General features: G+C 43.0%; 1 protein-coding gene across 14 annotated transcripts in view; it reads right to left on the reverse strand.

The window, feature by feature from the left end:
• Nucleotides 1-6,088: 6,088 nt before the first annotated feature.
• Nucleotides 6,089-21,291, reverse strand: part of ELMO1 (engulfment and cell motility 1) — a 690,097-nt gene continuing 674,894 nt past the window's right edge. For all 14 annotated transcript variants that reach the window (XM_057304123.1, XM_057304122.1, XM_026509354.4 and 11 more), the window contains 2 exons: nucleotides 12,881-12,958; nucleotides 6,089-7,481 (listed from right to left, as the gene is read on the reverse strand). In XM_057304123.1, coding sequence (XP_057160106.1) covers nucleotides 7,281-7,481; nucleotides 12,881-12,958 — 279 coding nt within the window. In that variant the 3' untranslated portion in view covers nucleotides 6,089-7,280. The remainder of the gene's footprint in view (nucleotides 7,482-12,880; nucleotides 12,959-21,291) is intronic.

The following is a 21,291-nucleotide window of genomic DNA, read 5'->3' on the forward strand; positions in this document are numbered from 1 at the left end:
ACACAGCCCTTTGTTGTTAGATTTGTTCCCAATACTCTCCATTTTCTTCCCACACTCAGAGATCATCTGCGTGTGACAAACTCCCTTGAACCCTGTTAGAAAATGACTTTTTTTTCACTCTTGATTGCCATTTTAACTGGGAATAGAATTCTAGTTTATAATCTTCCACTTATCCACTACAGATGGCTTCCAAGTGTTGTTTTGATTATAAGCACAACTTTTTAATGCTTCTTCTGTGGAAATCCCTCGTAAATTGGCTCGTGGGGGGGTCACACCCAGCATAGTTTTTCATTTCCTTCTTCCAGGAGTCCAGCTCTGCCCAGCCCAGGACCATGTTCTTTGTTAGTCTCTCAAGTGGGCATTCTAGAACCGATGGGGGCAGTATAAATGGGAGCCTGAAACCACAGGAGTCACAGGCTGAGGGTCTCAAGATTTCATGTTATCGTCCTGTACCAGTGGATAGATTCTTTTCCCCTTCTAACCTGCAACCGAGCCCTCTCTTTTACCGGAAGAGCCCACTTCCACCTCTCATCTGGCTTGCACACGACGCCTGGTCTCCTTCCCCACCTGGGCATGAGAGCCCGCACCCCTGTCAAGTTGCCAGCCCCCTCAGCCACAGCTTAGTGCTTCCGATTGAGTTCTTTCTTCATCGTGGGCACCTGTGGGTTTCGCTTTCTTTCCTACAAGCTCAGGTAAAATCATTTAAAATCATTTTTATTGTAGTTAAACATTTTGTTACATTTAGAATAATTTTTGGAGGATGTTTTCTGTATTGTCATGGAGCCAAAAATCCTTCCTACGTACTTCCTATCTTACGGGATAAGGATTTTCTTTGCAGACAACTACACAATTAATTCTGAACATATTCCAAAGATCTTTGAATAATGTACATTTATTGTAGATTATATATATTGAAATATCTATTGAATCCAGTTAGTCGTGTTACTTCAAGCCTAATGCCATTATTTAAGGTCTCTACATAAAGTATGGTGCTCATCAATTCTCTTGTACTTATAATAGTCTTAGTTTGTGTGTTTCAGAGTCATTTTATTTGGCATTAGACATTCTTGTCAGTGATGTCAACATGGTAAATTGCACCGATGTCAAAGAGAATTACAAAATAACTTTTCTTTTCCACAGTCTTTTATCTTCTATTTTACTTGTCTGAAATTTATTTGCTCCTTCCCTGCCACCTCCCTCCTGGGTGCACCACTGTGACCCTGTGTTTGCCGGTGTATCTTACCCATCTCTGTATTGCCAATGACTCCCTATGTTTTCTGTAACCAGCATTTGTCCAGATGCTGCTTTCACAGGCAGTCTGAGGAAGATTTGGTCTTATCTCTATTTTTGTATTTATACATTAGGCTTCAAAAACATATTCTTTCGCCTTTTTTTTTTCCTGTCCTTGCAATGATGGTCAAGTTCACCCCTTTGACAGCACCTGTATATAATCCCTGTTGGACACAGTGTGATCCCCGTCATTTGATGGATTGGCACGTTGAGGCTTCTTAAAAGTGAAGCGCCTTTGACACAGGTTCAGCCCAATCTGCCTGCCTCCAGACCCACTCTTGTCCAAACTGTCTTTTGTGCTGCTTCCAGGGACCACGAGGTGATATTAAAATGCAAATCTGGTCATGCCAGTCACCTGTGTGCATGCCAGTGGCCCCAGGTGAGGGAAAGAATACACTTCCAGCTGCCTTTCATGGTTCTTCACTCTGTTTCAAGCTTGTCTCCTACTGTTCTCTCTCCCATGCTCATTTCTGTCTCAGCCATAACACATTTCCTCTCTCTAAGGCCTCATGCTCTTACCTCTTCCAGAAATGCCCTTTAGAATTATTCTAGAAAGTACTGCTGGAGTCCAGTGAAGTGCCTGGCACTGTGTTAAAGGTAGCGCACAAGTGTGGTGGGAACCATTGGCCTGGTTCCTCCTCTCACGGAGCTACCGGCCACTTAGGAAGACAGTGAGAGACTCAGTTACAACAGGGTAAGTAGAGGGGGCTGTGGGAGCACAGCGGAATCTTCAGTCTTGACTTTGAGATCCAGGGAATGCTTTCCAGGGAAAGTGATGACCAATGTGAGACCCAAAGGACAAGCAGGGAGCAAGCTTGTCCTTCTTTCCCCTAGCACCCGATGGCTTCCAGGTCCCGGTCCAACTCTGTCAGACCTCCCATCCCCCAGGCAGGGGAGGTCACGACCTGCTCTGAGTGACAGCTCAGTAGGTTGTACTTTATGGTCTCAGCCATGGACTGTACTCTCTGTCCTGTCTTAGACTATGAGCCTCTTGAAGACAGAGTCCACATCTTATTTTTATATTCCTGTGCAATGTGCTTGGTGCATAGCGAGTACCTGGTTACATTTCAGTGGAATTTGGTTCCCAGACCCCGCTCTTCTCCTGAGCAGCTCCTCTTCTGGCCCTGGCCTTGCTCCATGCTTTCTGAACCTCTTTCTCTAGCCAAGCCTTCTTTGGTTGCTCTACTCCCAAAATCCTCTTCTGATTCTTCTATCACTCTGTCCCTGTACCCACGCCAGCACTCAGATGGCCTCTAGCTCCTGTGTGCTTTCATCTTTTCAGGGGCTACAAGGGCAACCCCTTTCATTCTGCAAAACAGAGTGACAGACAAATAGCACCTGCTAAGAGGTGCCTATTGAAGGTGGTAAGTGCTTTGAATAGCACATCTCCTCCAAAATATGGTGCCTGGGAAAGGTGGTTTTCTTATGGCCGAATAAAATTTGTACTAAGAAAACGAGAGCTATACATCCCGGTTGGCTCCCTTATTTACACTGGCTTCCAGGAGGAAATTTAGATTTAATGTTCAAGTTGACAACTCTCTTTACATGATGTTTCTGGTAGAATTATTTCCTTCCTTCACCTGGATGTGTTCTAATTATTTCTCTGAATTAAAAAAGCCCACTTAACTTGAAGTGTTCATTTTACATTTTAATGTCAGAAAACATGTAATTACATTAGAAGAAAAATTTAGTGTATATTTTCGTATGGGATTATATCATACCTCCTTTTCCCTCAAATTTATTTTAAATTATGGTTTTATTGCAAGTTATCAAAATCCTTCTTTCAAAAGTATGTTAATATCTTCAGTTTTTCCTTTGTTCCTTTCTTTTATTTATTTTTCTTTCTCATAAAGCAGGCTGCATTGGTCGAAACATGTCATTTAGTTTGAGCTGTAGTAGAGATGGTTCACTCAAACCAAAGGAAAGGAAGAGGTGGGAGGAAAGGGGAAGCCATGGTTGGGGAAGGGAGGGGATTTACTTCCTGAACACTGATGGTTCTAGGCACCCCATCCTAGTATTCTTAAGTAATGAGAGTTCCATTTCATTAACAAGGTAAGAAGCTCACAGTGGTTAAATGGCTTGCCCAAGATTTTATTTCTTTGTTTGGAGAAGTCCAACAAACTCACAGTTTATGATCTCATCTCATTGTCATTTCCTAAAATCTCCTGTTCCTCTTCTCTTCCTGATTTTAGAAAAAAAACAGCTCTGTTATCTGCTTACTCATTCCAGAAACTGAGGAGTCACTTGTATTCTCTCTCTGTCACTTGAGAGGCAGCTCGTCCTGCCTCTTTAATACCTTTGCTCTCCTCCTCTTTCCCATCGCTTGTACCAGAGTCTGGGCTCTGTGGTTCTGGCTTGGAACTATTTCCATCACCTTCTTGTTAATATCTCCGCTTTCAATTTCTCCCACTCCAGTCTTTCCCCCATCTGGGTGTTTTGTCATTGTGATATTTCCGAGTGGCAAATCTGAACAACATTCCTCATCTGACTGCACTCTCTTGTTCTCAAGTAAAAGTCCCTTGCCAGCTATGTCAGAATTTTCAGGATCTGTGCCTCGCCTCCTCTGCAGTACTCTCTCTTGAATGCATCCTACAGACCAGCCACGCCGAGCAACTTACAGATCTGTGAATAGTCAGTCGAGGGTTTTCATGCCTCCACGTCCTCCACACTTTGCTGTGCATGGAGTGTTCATCTCTTGCATGGTGAACATCTGCCGTCTTTTGAGACCTAACTCAAAGTTCTATTCCTTTCTTGTTTCCCTTTATTCCATTATCAAAAATGTTGAGCACAACCTCTTTCTAGTTCTCTACGCTGTACATATTTATATAGTACCGTTTACCATACTGTGCTGCAATTAATTGGTTTTATGTTTCACCAACTTATTTGATTATAACTCTCCTGATTTCATAAATTTTGTCTTTTTTTTTCAAACTTTAGATTTACATATTTTATTCTTGTTGCATTCCTAGTGCTTAGCTGTGAGCACATTTTTTATTATGGCGTGGGTATTTTATTTCCTTCAAGTTAAAGGTTTATGTTAATTGTAAAATATTGCATAACTACAACAAAATAGATGAAAGGCGTGTATGTCATCGGGACACCTGCTGAGCTCATTGTAAGAGCAGGCGGTAGGACGTGCTTTATTTGAGAATTGGAAGATGGTTTAGGATGGATTTGCAAATAGAATCAAGAAACATTCAACCTGGCACTTTTCCTCTGTAATGACTGTTAGGTTTTCTTACCCTTATAAGTAGTTGAGTTTGAGGGGGCCAATTAATTACCCTTCCCCCTAAGGATTCTGAATGAAAAACTAGACAAGAATTAAAAATCAGCAGTTTCAAATGCAATGCTCAGTTTTATTTCAGGTAAAGCCAAACTGGAGAATGCAGCATAGACCTGATGACAAAGTCAACCTCCTACTTCACTGCTCCTCTGGCTTTCCTGGTTCGTCCCAGCTTGGAAACCTGAGGCAGCAGGAGCTGAGCTGAAGGGGCAGGGCTCAGTCTGGGAAGCCTTGGCAGCTGAGACATACGAGATGAGCTGTCCAGATATGGACAGCAAGCCTGCAGCATACGGCTGCAAAATGAAGGAATGATGTCACACTTTCCAGATCTCACGCGTCCGTAGACGGAGGGTCTCAGGGGGAGGTAGAAGGCTCTCTTCATCATCTGGAGAGGGTTAGTTTCTATTTAATGCACCAAAGCACGAGTGCCAAAAGGGAGAGGGGCTGGTTCTTCCCAGCAAGGGTTACGGATAGGACAGATCAGTCTCTTAAACCCAGAGTCCCAGGACCTCAGATATTTTGCTCCGAAGAATTTCCCTCTCCAGGACAGATCTGAAACTCCGAAGTAAAGGACGGTATGACTCTGTCTACTTTCTTTTACCTAACATTTGTCATCTTATCATGACGATGGGCAGATCAATAAGTGCTCCTGACAAGAAGGACATATGGGTTCACATCATTAGAGCTTCGTGATAAGGGACACATCGACTTGACAGTCAGGTGTGAGTGCTCTGATGGAAAGCATAGCGCCTGTGAATTACTATGGATTAGAAAGGATTTTTTTCCCCTGCAATTTATGGAGGGCTCTGGACCATGTCATCTCAACTCCAGTCAGTTTGTAATTGCACATCCTGATGACGGTCCAGAGCAGTGACCTGAAGGCATCGAACACTTCTGCGTCGAGTCCGGAGTGGCTTGTGCTGCAAACCATGCTTCATCTGCACGCTTGGACCTTTCTGACATCCCCCGCAGCCCTCAGAGTTTATGATCCAGATACGCCTCCAGTGGAACTGACCTCAGAAAAATTCTTTGCAGGGCTCTGACCCGTATCTTATTAATTCGTAGTTAGATTTATTTCGTTTTTGACTTAATTTATTTCTGCTCCATGGGTCTGCATTCTTTTCCGTGGCTAAATGTTCTCCCTCAAAGTGTGATGTGTTTACTTTCGTCAGTTCTGTACATCATATAATGGTAAGGGAGAAGAAAAAAGGAACGTTCCAGTCAGGAGGCAACAGTGAAAAATAATCATATTTTCATGTAGTGGGTCTGATTTTCTCCGTGAGTTGAGATGGTCTTCTTAGAAGTAACATGCTTTACTGATGCTCGGAGTCTATGGTGACCTAGCAGGGGTTGAGTCCCCTAAGCCAGCACTTCTCAAAAGTTACTGTGCACACCAGTCACCTGGTTCTACGGGTCTGGGGTGGGGCTGAAGATGTTTCTGACAAGCTCACCAGTGATGCTAAGGACTGAGCAGCAAGCACCCAAGTCACCAAATCAAAACACCAGCTCCCCAACTCATCACAATTCATTTTATTCCACAGCATGTGTAAGGGAATGTTATTCTCAGGAAGATGTTTAGGATTAAAATAATTAAAAAAAAACCTTGAAAGTACACACATTTATGTATCTCTTCTCTTCATTAAATATATATCTGTTTGGCAAAAAAATGTTAGACTCTTTTGTACAAAAACAAAGCAAAAAAAAAAAACCAAAAAACAAAAAACAACCAACCAACCAACCCCAAACCCTTGCAAATTGTCAATACTTGTAATAATTACAGTGATGTAAACTTGGATGTCTGACAGCTTCACCATCCTGTGGGGCCTGTGTTGGAGCAGGACCCCCAGAAGAAGGTACCAGCAAACCCGTTGAGGGGGGCTGCCTGCCACAGGGGCGTTAAGGTTTAGTATCTTAGAGATGGGGTGATGACCGACTTCACCATTTGTGCTTTTCAGCTAAGGGGCTGGAAGGGCGTGAGGCATGAAGAAGGCAGGTGTGGGCTGGGGCAGAGAGAGGACACCCAAGACTAGCTGGCGAGGAAGGAAGTTTGGTCACAGTCACAGTGCAGACTTGAAGTGGGCACAGGACCTGGGACTGTGTCCGGGAGACCTGGTGTGGGCCACACCTAGAACGAGGCTGCTGCTGCTGCTCTTGGAACCGAGAGGAACAGCACAAGACAAAGGCCTGCATGGACGAGGGAAAGGATTTGAAAGCAGATTTCAATTCACAGGGAATTGGGGGTGTGAGCGGACTCTAGAGAGAAGGAGAATGAGGAGGTGGGGTTTGATCTTCTCCAGCAGCTAGGCTGTTTCTTCCAGACACAAGCTCTGGGGCACTCCCTTCGGTCTGACGGGCAGGTTTTGGGGCTTGCGCCCTCCAGGGAGGGAGGACATGCCTGCTGGGGGATTAGGATGGAAGGGCCCTTTGGCTCTCTTGTTGGCGGTGGGTTTTGCTCTGCTCCCACCAATAGACTGCAGCAGTGTGAAGTGACCTAAAGCAACGGAGTCTAGAAACAGAATCAGGGCAGTGAGCAAGATGCCAGGATGAGGCAGAAGAATGCTGGGGCTAGAGGCGAGGCCAAAGACAGTGTTGACCCACAGCTTCTCTTTACCACGAGAGGGCTCCAAGGCGTGGGTGTGTTTTCATTCTTCTCTCCCATTAGCTAGATTTTCCAGTTTTGGAGGGGGTGCTTCTGGACCCGGCCACTTCAGTTACAGTCATAGACGAAGTCATAGTTGCTGGGCTCCTTGGGGATGGGTGGGGGTGCGTCGGGGATCTGAATGTTTTCCAGGTCGAGGAGGCGGAGCTTGATTTCCATGCTGAGCAGCGTGTCCAAATCGTTCCGGGTCAGCTCACTCATCATGTCTTTCCCCAGCAGCGCATTCAGCCCATCCGTCCAGATACAGTACTAGTGGAAAAGGAGGTGACAAGGGTAACTACTGATGACAATGACAAGAGTAGTGATAGTGGTTAATAATGACCACTCAATGTGTGCCGGGCTTTGTGCTAAGTGCTCTGCCTACATCACCATTTAACAAAGTTGACACTGCTGTTATCACCTCTGTTTTGCAGATGAGAGAACCGAGGCGCTGAGAGGCCGAGGAAGCTGGTAGCGTGTGGAGGGGTGGAACTGGAACTCAGGCCCATCTGACTCTAGTGCACCTGTCTTCTTATGTAACAGCGGGAGGATCTGAGTTCTGCATGACCTTGCAGCATCATACCTCCAACATCTTACCAGCGAGTCTGCTTTTAAGCTATTGGTAGGTTATATCCCAACATGCCTGGATTCAGCATTAGGTCGAGCCTGCTTCTTTCCTGACTCCAAGCACGATTTCTAGTCTAGCGGCTAATGTCTGCCTCTCCTCTCTGATTCCCAATGTTCACGACGATAGTACATTCCCAACCTGGAGCCGATGGTAGTCCCACCTTGGCATTTCTCAGCAAAGGGCTAGGAAATGATGTTCTGCTGCCCGGTGTCTGGTGGACAAAATGGCTACAATTATTGGCTGATCTTCATGAGAGGTGGGCTGGCTGCCTGTCTCTTCTCCCTGAGTCTCCAGTTTCCAGGTTTTTTTTCTCCTCCGGGTCTGGGAAGCCTGGTTCCTGGGGACATCATCAATCTTGGGAAGCCCTCCAGAGCACTCAATTAAGAATCTGGTTCTTCCTTTCTCATTAAAACTGATGATGCCTTGTGTTTCTCCCGCAGACTATGAACTCCTTGAGGACAGAAACTCTACCTTGTTTATCTGAGGACATGCTTTGCTCTAGTCATTTTTCCTCCCAGAGGCTGTAGCCCTGGAACTTGGCATTACAGCCATGATACCTGGTGGCCGAACCAGCTTGTGTTGCCAGCATCTGAGAAAACTGCCTGCATTCTAGAAGTTGTGCTCCGCTCACCGTTTAGGATATCCTCATCCTCTGTAAGACCTCTGTGATAGCATTTTCTCTGTTCTTACTGCCAGACTAATCTTCCTAGAATGGGCTCTAGATTCTCCCCTTTTCTGCCCTCATTGGGTCAAGTTACAATTCCAGACCCCACACTTAGCCTGTCCTTTGCACTGTTGTTACATGGGTTAGGTTCTGGAATATAAGAGCAGATGTCAGCATAAAATGTACTACAGGACTGTAAGCACTTTACGAATCTTAAGTCACAGTGATCTGGAAATCTCACCATAATGCACATCAGTGGCACCACTTTTTAAGCTGAGGAGATGCACTGTGGGTATATTATGAGGGTGTATGTCTGGGTAGCGCAGCCTTGAAGCTTGAGGCGTAGAACTTTGCCTTGGCTGTGTGATCTCTGCCAAAGCATTTAACCCATCTAAACACCAGCTCAGTGCTAAGAGACATCTGGAAGTATTCATGTCCTCATGAATCCCTTAGACGGATTCTGAACTCATCTAAACATTCCTTTCCACATAAATAACCTTCATAAAAATAGATACTAAGATCCTACCCTGGAGATCCTGATCTTGTAGACCTTGGGTGAATAAATTTTACTTAGAAAAGCTTCCTGCTAATTCTGATATACTTCCAGATATGGGGACCACTGACCTCCATGCGCTCTGAGGCCCTTTCCAGCTCTAACGCTGTTTGACTGTAAATCCTTAAGTACTGGGATTACTGCTTTTTGTGCAGCTATCCCAGTCCTGGCCAGCTTCCTAGGACAGATTAATCTAACCCACAGGAACACATTGTGGTGCCTTGCTTTTGAGAAGCAGCAGGCACAGGAGATTTTACTAAAGAGTACATCACCCAATAAATAAAAATTCTGTACAACTGATTCTGAGTTGAAAGTATCAAGATGAAAAAACAGTGTATTTTATCTTTAAAGAAATAACGTAACTCCTAGCTCTGCCCATAAAAAGGCCTAAAAATAATGATCAACCAAGTAATAGTAACCACACCTAATGCCCAGATTCTGGTTGCTAAGTACCATTTTCCACCAAAAGGGACCATGACTCCACAGAGAAAAGGCAGGAAATGTGCGAGGTGAGCCTGGCATATTTTGTCACAGCAGAATGACTGAAAGTTTGTCAAAGACATCTGGGGTCATGTCACTAGGACTCAGAAGCCAACCAGAAGGTGCTCCTACTTTCTCTAGACAGGATACTTTGGACACTGATCATGACAATCACTGCAATCCATTAAAACACAAATATGTTTACATTTATTACTTCATAATGATACTCAAACACCAAAACCACCTTGTTGTTCTCACTTGGAAGATGCACATTATTTTGAAGACTGACAAGGAGAATAAAGTATTTATCCTGCTTATTATATATAAACTGTATAACCTCAAATATGAGGCCAGTTTCCCACTAATAAATGAAGAAGGAGTGACTGAATTGAGATATCAGCCTTTCCAATGTCTAATGGGTCTAAGGATCTAGGCAAAAATCATCAATGGCCGCTAACATCCCCCAAAGAGAGACAACCAGACACCACAGAAGAATACAATACCACTGTTGCTTCAAGTTGAGCCTCAACTCAATGAATCCTCTAACTGCCACTTAATAGGAAATACGGGAGACAGATAACCATGTGAAATAACAGCACAGGTTGCGGCAGGCAGAATCACCCTCCTCTGAAGGGAAAGCATGTCCTGGAGCCTGTGAGTACATTAGGGTGCACGGCAAAGGGAATTAAAAAATTGCTAATTAGCTGACCTGCAAATACGAAGGTCTTCTGGGATTGTCCAGGGGGGACTAACGTAATCACCAGGGTCCTTGAAAGTGGAAGAGGGAAACAGGATAGGAGTGAGCTAGAGAAGGGAGAGAGAGGGAGTTTTGACTACGGAAGAGGAGGTCAGAATGAGGTGGTGTGGAGACTTGACCGCCACCACTGTGGACGAATGGAGGCCGTGGCCAACGAATGCCGGTGGCCTCCAGAAGTGTAAAGGGCGAGGAAATGGATTTTCCCCTAGAACCTCTAGAAAGGAATTCAGCCCTGCCAGTACTTTGATTTTAGCCCAGAAAAGACCTGCGTCAGACTTCTGACCTCCAGAATTGTAAGGTAATACATTTATGTTGTTTTAAAACCACTAAATTTGTGGTCATTTGTGGCAGCGGCTACAGTAAACTCATGCACATAATTATAATCAGCAAAATCTGGACTCTCAGCAAGGTTACCAGACAGATGACCTGGTTTTTCAATGAATAAATTGCAAGAAAAAAAAGCACAAGCAGATGCTCCCAAGGTGGGGGGGGGGGGGTGGGGAGAGAGGGAGAGAGAGAGAGGGAGAGGAACCCACAGATTCAAGGAAAGTGAAGAAACATGTTGACCAATTGCTATGCATGGATCTTATTTGGATTCTGATCTGAACAAAGTACAAAAGAAATAAAGCACACAAAGGAGACAAGTGGAGAAGTCCGAAAACTGACTACACATGGTGGTATCAAAATGTTAAAGAATCAGCTGTGATAATGGTATTGTAGTTGGTTTCAAAAGGGATGCTATTATTTAGAGATGCACACATATTTACAAATAAAAGATGTATCTGGATTTGCTTTGCTAGGAATCTGGAGGGAGGCAGCTGGGTGTGGGTGTGGGTACAGATGGCGCCGCTTTGGCCCTGAGGTGTTTAACTGCTGACACTGGAGGATGGGCACGGGCAGGAAGCGAGGAGGTCGGGTCCGGCTTCCTACCTCCCCAGCTACACAGTGCAGGGGCCAAGAAGACAGGGTTCCTGGAGCAAGGCTCCACGGTTTCAATTCCGGCTCTATTACTTACTACTGGTTTGACCTTGGACAAGTTTCTTAACCTCTTTGTGACTTACTTCCCTTCCTTATCAAATGGGTGTTAATAGTTTGTTTCTCTCAGAGGTATAATGAAGATTAAGTGAGGTGAAGTGCATAAGACACGGGATGGTGCCTGGCACACAGAAATCCAGGCTAGTGCAATTACTGTTATCTTTACTAATGTTGAGGTCTTCAATTTTGGGAGGCCTCTCTCCTTATGTGATAAATGAAGATATCTGTGACAGGACTTCCTATTTTATTGAGTGATTATGCAAATAAAATGAGGTAATACATATGAAAGAGATCTGAAGAAATTAAAAGTGTTCACAAGTGTATGGCATTTTTCTCCTCACCATATCAATAAAAGGTGGCAGTTACAAATAAAAATTTGGCAGTCCGAGAACATTTATCCTTATCTGGAATTAATGCACACTGGATAAAACAGCCTTGAATAGATCTGAATAACACCCACAGTTCTACTTTCTAAAGTAGTTTTCCATACAGCTGTGTACTTCTTAAATACGGTGGCCTGCCTGTGTATCACCACAATTTTATTTAAAAAGAGAAGCGGTAGGCCTCAGTATCTATTTTCAGAAAGATGAAGACAAAGTCATACCCTTTTGAAAACTAAATGTCAAGTAACACAGAATTACATTTAAGCACCATTCTAAATGCAGGATTTGCATCTAATCTTTCCTCTCTCTTTGGAATGTACAACTTTATTCAAAAGCTTTAAACCAGTGAAAAGCAGATACTGAACAACTTCTAAATGAGCAGAGTCTCCTAGGGGAAATGGGAAACAAAAGTCAGATTCTATTGAAATGTTCCCTTCCTTTCTAAAAGCTGTTTATGCAACCGCATGTAAAACAAAAATTTGAATGGTATCATCTAAAAATAAGAGTTTCGAGCATAATGTTGGGCTCTCGTTTACAAGAGAGCAAGTTACATCAACCATAGCTGCTATTTCACCTTACAAATACATCTTCCTAGATCTATGCTAAATATTTTAAATATAGCTGACAGGCATGCTTCAAGAAGAAAAACAAATTATACATATAATAAGATGTCAGAAAGGAATAAAATCATCTCAAAAATAAAATTCCAACAGCAGAGACAGCCCTAAATCTCTTAAAATAACTTAAGGAAACATGGTAGGAAACCTACTCCATCAAATGTTTTAAAGAATAGAGACAAGTTTATCTTGGGAGGATCCTGACTAAAAATTCAACACTCAATGAAGACCAAAGCTTCATCAGGGCTGGTTCTTCCTTGGGGTTGACAAAATTATGCCCTTGCTGCGTACAAAGCATTTGTTCATTCTCTTTCTTTACCATGAACTGTTAGTCAAGCTAGTAAGAGGTTGAATCTGTTATAACTGGCAGTTTTTAAAGAAGTTTCCATTCTATTCCAAATCAATGAGATGTTCCTTTGTTCATGATTTTTCTTAGGCAGGCTTTTTTTTTTTTTTTTTAATGAAATTTCTTTCCAATATTTCTCTCTTGCTTGTTTTTCTAGGGAAAAAAAGTGACATTCTCTCACAAATTAACCCCACAGAGGCCCTTACCTCATGCTTGTCAGGAGCTATGAAGTTCAGCTGGCAGTTTGAGTCATATAAGATGGAGAAAGCAAGTTCCAGCACCTCCTACAAGAGATCAGAGAAAACACCACAGTGAGGAAAATGGGCACATTCATTCTGCAGTTACAAATGGCTGCGGACTGAACACGGAGTGAGTCCAGACACGAGGGGCAGCAGTGAGGCTGATGGGAGGAAGGAGCGTTTTTTGTTTTTTTCAAGGTTCACAGCAAATGTCCTTCTATTCAGGGCAGGGCTGCATGAACCAACTCATTTACTTCTCAAGATAGGCCTTGTAGCAAGTGTGATCATTCCTCTTTAATGGGAAGGAGTTTGGAGAAGTTAAATGATTGTCCAAAGCCATATAACCCCTAAGCCACGCCACTCTCCTTTCTTCAGCTTCTCCCTTCCAGGTCCAGAGTGACCCTGAGAAACAGTAAACTCTTCTCCAACCAGCAGATGAGGGCTACTCTATCTTGATCAGCCCCAAACAGATAGATGTCCACAGAGGTATGAACTTCCTAAAACATGGAAGCTACGTGGGAGCCAATGAGGCCTGTGGGTGAACTCATTATCTTTAGATCCTTTGATCTTTGAAGTACTATAGAGCAAGGCTACATAAAACTTAGATATTATTCAGAAGCTGCAGAGCATAAAGGAGAAGCAAGGGCCTGATGTTAGAATACGTAGGTTCATTCATTGGTGAGTGTCTATGTAGTGTGGGCTGTGAGCCAGACCCAAAGGGCCAAGGACTAAGTGACACTGTCATTTCATTGTAGCTATATGAGCTTGGCTGAGACACTCAGTGTCATGTCTAATATGTATGTTAAAATACACTTCTTAAATTATATGTGCTGTACATTATTGGGTACAATGATTCTATTGGTTTGAGCAGTCAGCAGGATACAACATTTGGAAGACTAGAGTCATGGCACATCTCAGCACCCTAAAAGCTCCACATCTGGAGGGAAAGGGCCAAGTGTACCCACATTGGTGCTCTGCATTGTTACAACACACACATACTTCATAATTTCTTAGGAGGGCAGATCTTTCCACATCATTCTCTGCCTAACAGCTGTCAGAGGATTTGCCTTTCTCCAGTAACTCACAGCAAGAAGGCCCCAGAAAGAAGTGGAAGGCAGACAGATGAGGTCAATGCCTCCAGATTTCAGAATTTCAAATGGGTTAGAGAATTCTTGCCAAGTGAACTCTAAAGGCCTGCCATTCGCTGGATGCCTCTCCTGACACAGTCAACTTTCCGGCTACTTGGGCTCTCGTGGGGTTCGTCTGTGTCTGACTTGCCTCCAGCTGTCCCCTTATTAAGAGGGAGCAGCTCTTGTTCTGAGCCTAGACCTACTGGTATCTCAAACTCTTACGGCCTCCTCACTCTGCCAGAAATAGGAGCAAGTGAAGGAAAGATTGCCGAGTCAGGAACGGGAGCTATTCTGTAAAACTACCTTGGTTTCTCATTTTCATTACTTCTTCCTTAGGCCTCCATCCAGGCCTGACCAGTGAAGATCGATAATATTTAAAAAGAAAAAAAAAAGTTCATCAAAACAAACAAAAACATTTTTTTTCCATTAACTTTGGCATCTCTCTTGGGTCTTTTAGTTTGTCATGGGCCCTACTAGTGGCATCATAAATTGGTATCACCTTTTAAAAAAAACCAGTCAGGCAATCCATATCAAGAACCAGGGATCCCATTCCTGGGATTATTCCTCAAAAATCGAAAAGCAAGCAAATGCCATATACATTGTTACTATAAAAATATAACATGAGAACTAAATAAATGTCTTCCCCAATTTGGGTAAACCATTAAAGAAATCACAAATTAGCAGAGAAATATATTCAGCCAGCCATTTAGTATGAGATTTATGAAGATGTGATCTGTAGGGAAAAAAAGCAGGAGAAATGAACATTATTTACATACTGATCAAAATACGAACCATGTCTACCTGTGGACAGAGACAGGAGGCAAATAATGAGAAATGAAAATAATTATGTTAATGGGCTAGGATTATAGATGATTATTTTTTTCTTTTAAAAAACATAAAACTTTTTTTCCCATAAAATGTTAAGCTCCGATCTCATAAATTCATAAAGATTATTTTTAGATTAGGAACATTGATATAAATGATGATTTCATACCAATCCCAGTGTCATTCATTAGGAAAACTCCCTGACTCATTCTTGAGGGGCTGGGGAGAAAGGAGAGGGTGGGCTTTGCTGTGAATGACCAGTCAGTATATGGCGACAGCTGTAGGCGACCTTTGGAGGACACTAGGAAAAGAGGAGATTCAAAAATGGATATCTGGGCTGACACTGGACAACTGGTGCTCGTGTGAATCATCCTCTTGCTAACGACAGCCAGTGCGAACACCACTAGAGCCCAGATGCAGCCTCTGGACTGACTAGGTGTTGAAGTCACCTGAGGCCAGAGTGTCAGTGTGGCTGTCTTTGTGACACTTTCTCTTCTGCAGAGGCACAGAGAAGAGAAAGGAGGGGGCCTGCAAACTTTGGGTTTTGCCCTCCTAAGGTGCAAACCAGTGAGGACGTGAATGATCGGAGTTGTTATGACCTAGATTCCTGATAAAAACAGGCAGGAAATGGGAAATTCATGAGAATGTCAACCCCCACTTTCATTTCAGCAAAGCTGCCTGGGAAGGGTGGGAGGAGTTAATTCTCTGAACCACACGTCTGCATTAAAGGCTGCTATTGCCTATAATGAGTTTTACTGACATCCCTGGGTTGTTGTCATTGAGTGATTGGTGGAGGTCAGCTCTTCAGCACTTCGAGCACAGAGGCTACAGAGCTGGGAGCGATGGCACCTCTCACACTAACACTCCAGAAGCTGCCACCTGCCCAAACCGTCTGTGAGGGATAGAGGTGCCAGGAGCTGGTAGAGGAGCAGTCATGGATATGGGGCAGTGTCCCCCTCAGGGGTTTCATCACACTCCACAGCATTCAGACATCTGATACTCTGGGGCTTTGCTACACATGACCTAAGGTCCCCTATTCCCTCTGGATTTAATTCCGTGAAAAATTATGTTCAGGAGCTCCTTATTTTCATCCTCTATTCCATTAATTCACAACTCTCAGCATGTGGAGGAAGGCCCAGGATGGAGAATTCTTGGGGTAGAGGGGGCAGGAGAATCTGAATATCCCTCCTCCAACCATGCCCTGGGGCCTCGGACCCCAACCTCAACTCTTGGGTCTGTGAGCAATGACAAGGCATGCTGGGTCAGGGGAGGCTCAGAGAAATTCTAGGCATGGATGGCACCTTGTTTTGAGGACTGCCATTTTCCAGGGGTCAAATGACAGGCTGAATACAAGAGTAGAGTTTTATGCAACATATTTTCAGTATATGGCACTGGACACCATTCCTTTACTGTTTTGGGGTGACAGGTCTCATTTGACCATTTTTGCCAGCATTCCCTTGAACTATGTTGGTTCTCCACCATCTATTCAGGTCATCTTGAGGGCAAAGAAACAGTGTATAACTTGGCATGTGAGAGTGTTAAATGTGGCCATAAGCATAGCAGTAGATTTCATAGCTATAATACACTGCTGCTCATCTATAGATCTATGAGTTTGAGTTTCTATTTTAGAAGGCAAAAATTACTCATTTCATGTAGTACATAATAATAGAGGATACTGCCTTCTTCGGGCAGATGTAACTTTCTGGCCCCAATCTATCCTAGCATTATCAGCCAATAGTTCTCCAACCTATTTTCATTTCTCGGTCCTCTGTCTCTCTGTCTTCTGTCTCTCAATCCTATACTCTGAATTCAATGTTTCGCAATCAGAGGATGTTCTTTCATATGTTGGAAAGACCCTGTGCCTTTTCACATACTCTCTCCTCTTCCTACAAAGTCTTCCTCTCACTTCCCCCCTTAGCAATTTCTTTCCAAAACCTGGATCAGACACCCTTTCCTTCAGGAGCCTTTCTCAAGTCTTCTGGGCTCTCCCTGTATTTAAATGTCCCAGAGTATAGACAACATTGGATTACTATTGCATGTTGGCACATAAATCTTCTACCTACCAGACACTCAGGGCCAGGAGCCAGGTTGTGTTATTCTTTGAATTCCTAGCTCCTGGTACTGACCTGGTAGAAAGAAGACACTCAATCTCATATGAGTATGAATGATGAATGAAGTAAACGTCAATAGAAGGCTTTTGGGTTAAGACCAGGGTTTTCAAGCTGATGCTAGAACATTAGCTTCTAGTATAATCAGCTTCTTATTTCATGAATCACACTGGAAAAATAAAAGCTGGATTCTAGGACATGGTGAGATGGAAGCTTCTGCTATGTCAAAATAAATTCCTATCTGTATCAGTGAGATCTGGTCAGATTGGTTCTTTTCCTTTTTCTATTCTTAGGACCTTGGACAGTGCATCTCAGAAGTTGAATGAGAAGTCCTGTCAGTTACCAATGTATTGCTATTAACGAAGTGTCTCCATTATGGATCCTAATGTCTCAGTTTGCCTTGCTCATCGATTAAACTAACCAAAGTCCCATGGCACAAAATGTCAGAGCCTACCCTCTAGTTGGAAAAACTGTCTGAAGAGCCAGCAACACATGTTGGGTACTGTCCACTATCATGTACCAACTGACCTCCTGTGGACAAATTTTGGTCAGCTCTCCTTTTAAGCTGCAGGCTACCCTTTTCTACCAGAAGTCCCAGAGGTAGAGAGCAGCAGGCCTATGGAGTACTAGGAGAAGGGGTGTGGGTATGGGGGATTGAGGAAGGAAATTCTTAGAACCATGGGTTTCCTTTCTGCCTTTTGATGTTTTGCCTGATGAACCAGGTGTAAGAACACTCAAAACATTGCAAGACAAACAATTTTCATGTGCATGCAATGAAAGCACCAGGCTGCCTGTCTCAGCCCCCAAAGTAGCCTGGAAAAGCTGGGGGTGACTGGAACATCTTGACCAGCGAATACCAGGGAATAGCCTCTACCTGCTATCTTATCTATGTGTTTATATCAGTGTGCCCCATTTATCCATCCACCCATCCAATTTTCCATGAGCGCCATGACAAAAAAACAAAAACAAAAATAGATGGGAAAATGTCATTTACACTGTTTTGTTGGTCTCCTCTATAGGGAGAGGAGTCTGACACAGGAAGGCCACATCCATCCACACATATCATATGCTCAAATGAGATCATCTCCATACCTGTTTCAGTATTGGTAACTTGTGTCTTCTCCTAATTTTTTGTTTAGTCAGGCTCGAAGTTTATCAGTTTTATTAATCTCTTCCAAAAACCAAGTTTTGCTTTGTTGATTTTCCCTGTTTTCAGTTTCACTAATTTCAACTCTAATATTATTTCTTTTCTTCTGTTTGCTTTAGGCTTAAATTGCTCTTCTACACCTTGTAAGGTGGAAAATTTATTGATTTTAAATCTTTCTTCTTTTCTAATATATATGTGTTTAATATTATAAGTTTCCCTCTAAGCACTGCTTTTGCCCCATGCTGCACATTTTGATGTTACATTTTAACTCTATTTAGTTTATTTTGTAATTTCTCTTGTGACTTCTTTGAACTATGAGTTATGTAGAAGTGTATTCTTAAGTTTCCAAATATTGGGGAGATTTCCCAGCTATCTTTCTATTACTGATTTCTAGCTTAATTCCACTCTGGCCTGAGAACATACTTTGTATGATTGCTATTCTTTTAAATTTGTTAGGATATATTTTATGGCCCAGAATGTGGTCTGTCTTGGTGAATGTCTCCTGTGAGTTTCAGAAGGATGTGTATTCATTCTGCTGTTGTCAGGTGGATTTTCTATTAGTGGTAATTAGGTCAAGTTGACTGATGGTGCTGTTCTAAATAATCAATATCTTTACTGATTTTCTGTCTGCTTCATCTATCAATTACTGACAGAGGTGTATTGAAATCCCCATATAATAATGGATTTGGGAATGTCTCCTTTTAGTTCTTTGTCTTTGGTTTTCTGCAGTTGGAATATGACACATCTAAGTGTTGTGGGTGGGTTTTTTTGTTTTGTTTTGCATATTTATCTTGCTTAGTGTTCTCTAAACTTTCTGGATTTGTGGTTTTATATCTGTCATTAATTTTGGACTGTCCTTAGCCATTCTTGATTTAACATTTCTTTTGCATCGTTCTTTTTTTCTTCTGCTATTCAGATTATACATATGTTATACCTTTTGTAATTGTCTCTCGGTTCTTTGGGGTTTTCATTTTTTCCCTCTTTACATTTCAGTTTAGAAGTTTCTGTTGACTCATCTTTAAGCCACTAATCCTTTTCTTGGCACATCAAGTCTACTGATAAACCCAGTAGAAGCATTCTTCACTTCTGTGACAGTGTTTTTATTTATAGCCTTTCTTTTTGATTCATTTCTAGAGTTTCTGTCTCTTTGCTTAATTACCCATCTGTTCTTTCAGGTTGTCTCCTTTTTCCATTAGAGCCTAAGACACTTATAATCTAGTTACTTTAAATTCTCTGTCTGATAATGCCAGCATCTGTGTCATAATGGAGTCTGGTTCTGATGACTGTTTCTTCAGGCTGTTTTTTCTTGCTTTTTGGCGTGCCTATAATTTTTGTTGAGATCCAGACATGTTGTGTCAGGCAACAGGAAGTGAGATATACAGACCCTTATGGTGATGATTTATGTTAATCTGGAAAGGAATTAGGATATGTTTAATATTTGCTGTAGTTTTAAGTGCCAGAGACCTCAAATTCCTCTAGTGTCCCTGTTTTTGTCTCCTCTATTTACTTTGGGCTTCCCTAAGTACTCCTCCTCAGAGTGTTTATGTCTTGCAGATCTTTCAGCCCTAATCCAATGTTATATTATCTTGGAGTCTTATTAGTGTGGTGGTAGGATATGGGTGAATAGCATTCTATAATTTCCCAATTAAATCTTCATCTTTTAGGGTCACTATATCTTCTGGCTGTCACTGTCTCAAATGGTATAGGCTTCCCCTTCGCCTCCCACCCTCTCCCCTTTCTCCTGGCTGTAGAGTTTCCTATGGATTTCCTTGAGGCTCTGACTGCTGTTGACTATGTCTCCCCCACCTGCAATCCCACAGTTAAGACAGAAAGGCTAAAATGAGATAAAATGGGAGAAATGCTCTTCCCCTAGATAGGAAAAGAAGGTCAGAAGAACAGGACATTGTTATGGAGAAGGCTCTGACATATTTCATGATTACTCTTCCTTTTCTGCTGCTGGAGATACAAGGGATGGTTCTTCCCAGTTCTTCACTGTGAGAATCCGCCAGGGCTACTGGAGGTAAAGCCCATGAAAGTATGGCCCCTAGGAGACTGAAACCCTAAGTTTTTCACCCTCACACTAGCCCGTACTCGGCCTACAGCAATTAGTCAGAATTGTCATTTAAGTGATCCTACAGTTTATATAGCTCCAGTGGATTCTGCTCCAGGTGAGCAGATCTGGCTGTGATTCTCTGGATGCACTTGACTCTCTAGATTCCAGGGTGGCCATGTGCCCAGCAACCTCAGTTCCCTGGTAGGTCCAAGAAAATTGTTGACTTTCACTTTATTCGGTTTCTTCTTACTACAAGGATAGGAGTGACAATTCCCAAGTGCCTTACATGTTGGGACTGAAACCAGTCTCTCCACACGTATTTTACCTAATTCTCTCTATCCCTACTCAGAGTGCATGAGTCCTGGCAGTCTGTTTTGCTGCCAGCTACACCCTTCTTGGCCTTCTTTGGGTTATAAACTCTTGTTGCTGCCGATTGCCCCACATTGTTTCCTGCTCAGCTCCAACTGTCATATAACCATGGGGCTGAGTGGAGCCAGTGCTGGAACTGAGCAGAGCCAGTGCTTCCTGAGACTGTGCTGTGCATATCAGGTGGTAGAGGAGGCAAACCATGAAGACTGGGAACTCACTGGTGTAGTTAAGGATGTTCCTCTGAGATGTGATGAGCGCGGTACATCCCTGTTTCCCCATATCATGAGGAAGAGATAAGAGCTGTGTAACATGTGACCCACAGACTCAGAGGCATGCCCTTATATCATTATGCTTGTCAGTTAAGCGCATTATATGATGGTGCTGTGACAGGCGTGACAAAGAAGGAATTCATATAGAGTTGAGGTGAGTTATACTTACGTGACTTAGAAAGCAATGATCTTGCTATCGGCCTTCTTGGCTGTATCTGCTCCCCTTTATCTTCCTAAATAGTACTCCTGCAGTACAATTGATCTATGGGGTATTTTTGGTACCAAGGTGGCTGGAGCACCCAAATCAATCTAGATAATTTTGTTCATGGATGGTTACTATGTATTACAAGATGCCGCGAGGTAGAAACAAAGAATTGGCCCCCTGGTGGCCCTTCCAAGGGCAAATATCTTCAAAGTGGGGGCAAAGGAAATTCTTCCATCTTTTCAGATAGTGCCTCCTCCCATGCCCTCTAGTAT

This window comes from Ursus arctos, unplaced genomic scaffold, assembly GCF_023065955.2.
Source record: "Ursus arctos isolate Adak ecotype North America unplaced genomic scaffold, UrsArc2.0 scaffold_3, whole genome shotgun sequence".
NCBI lineage: Eukaryota > Metazoa > Chordata > Mammalia > Carnivora > Ursidae > Ursus > Ursus arctos.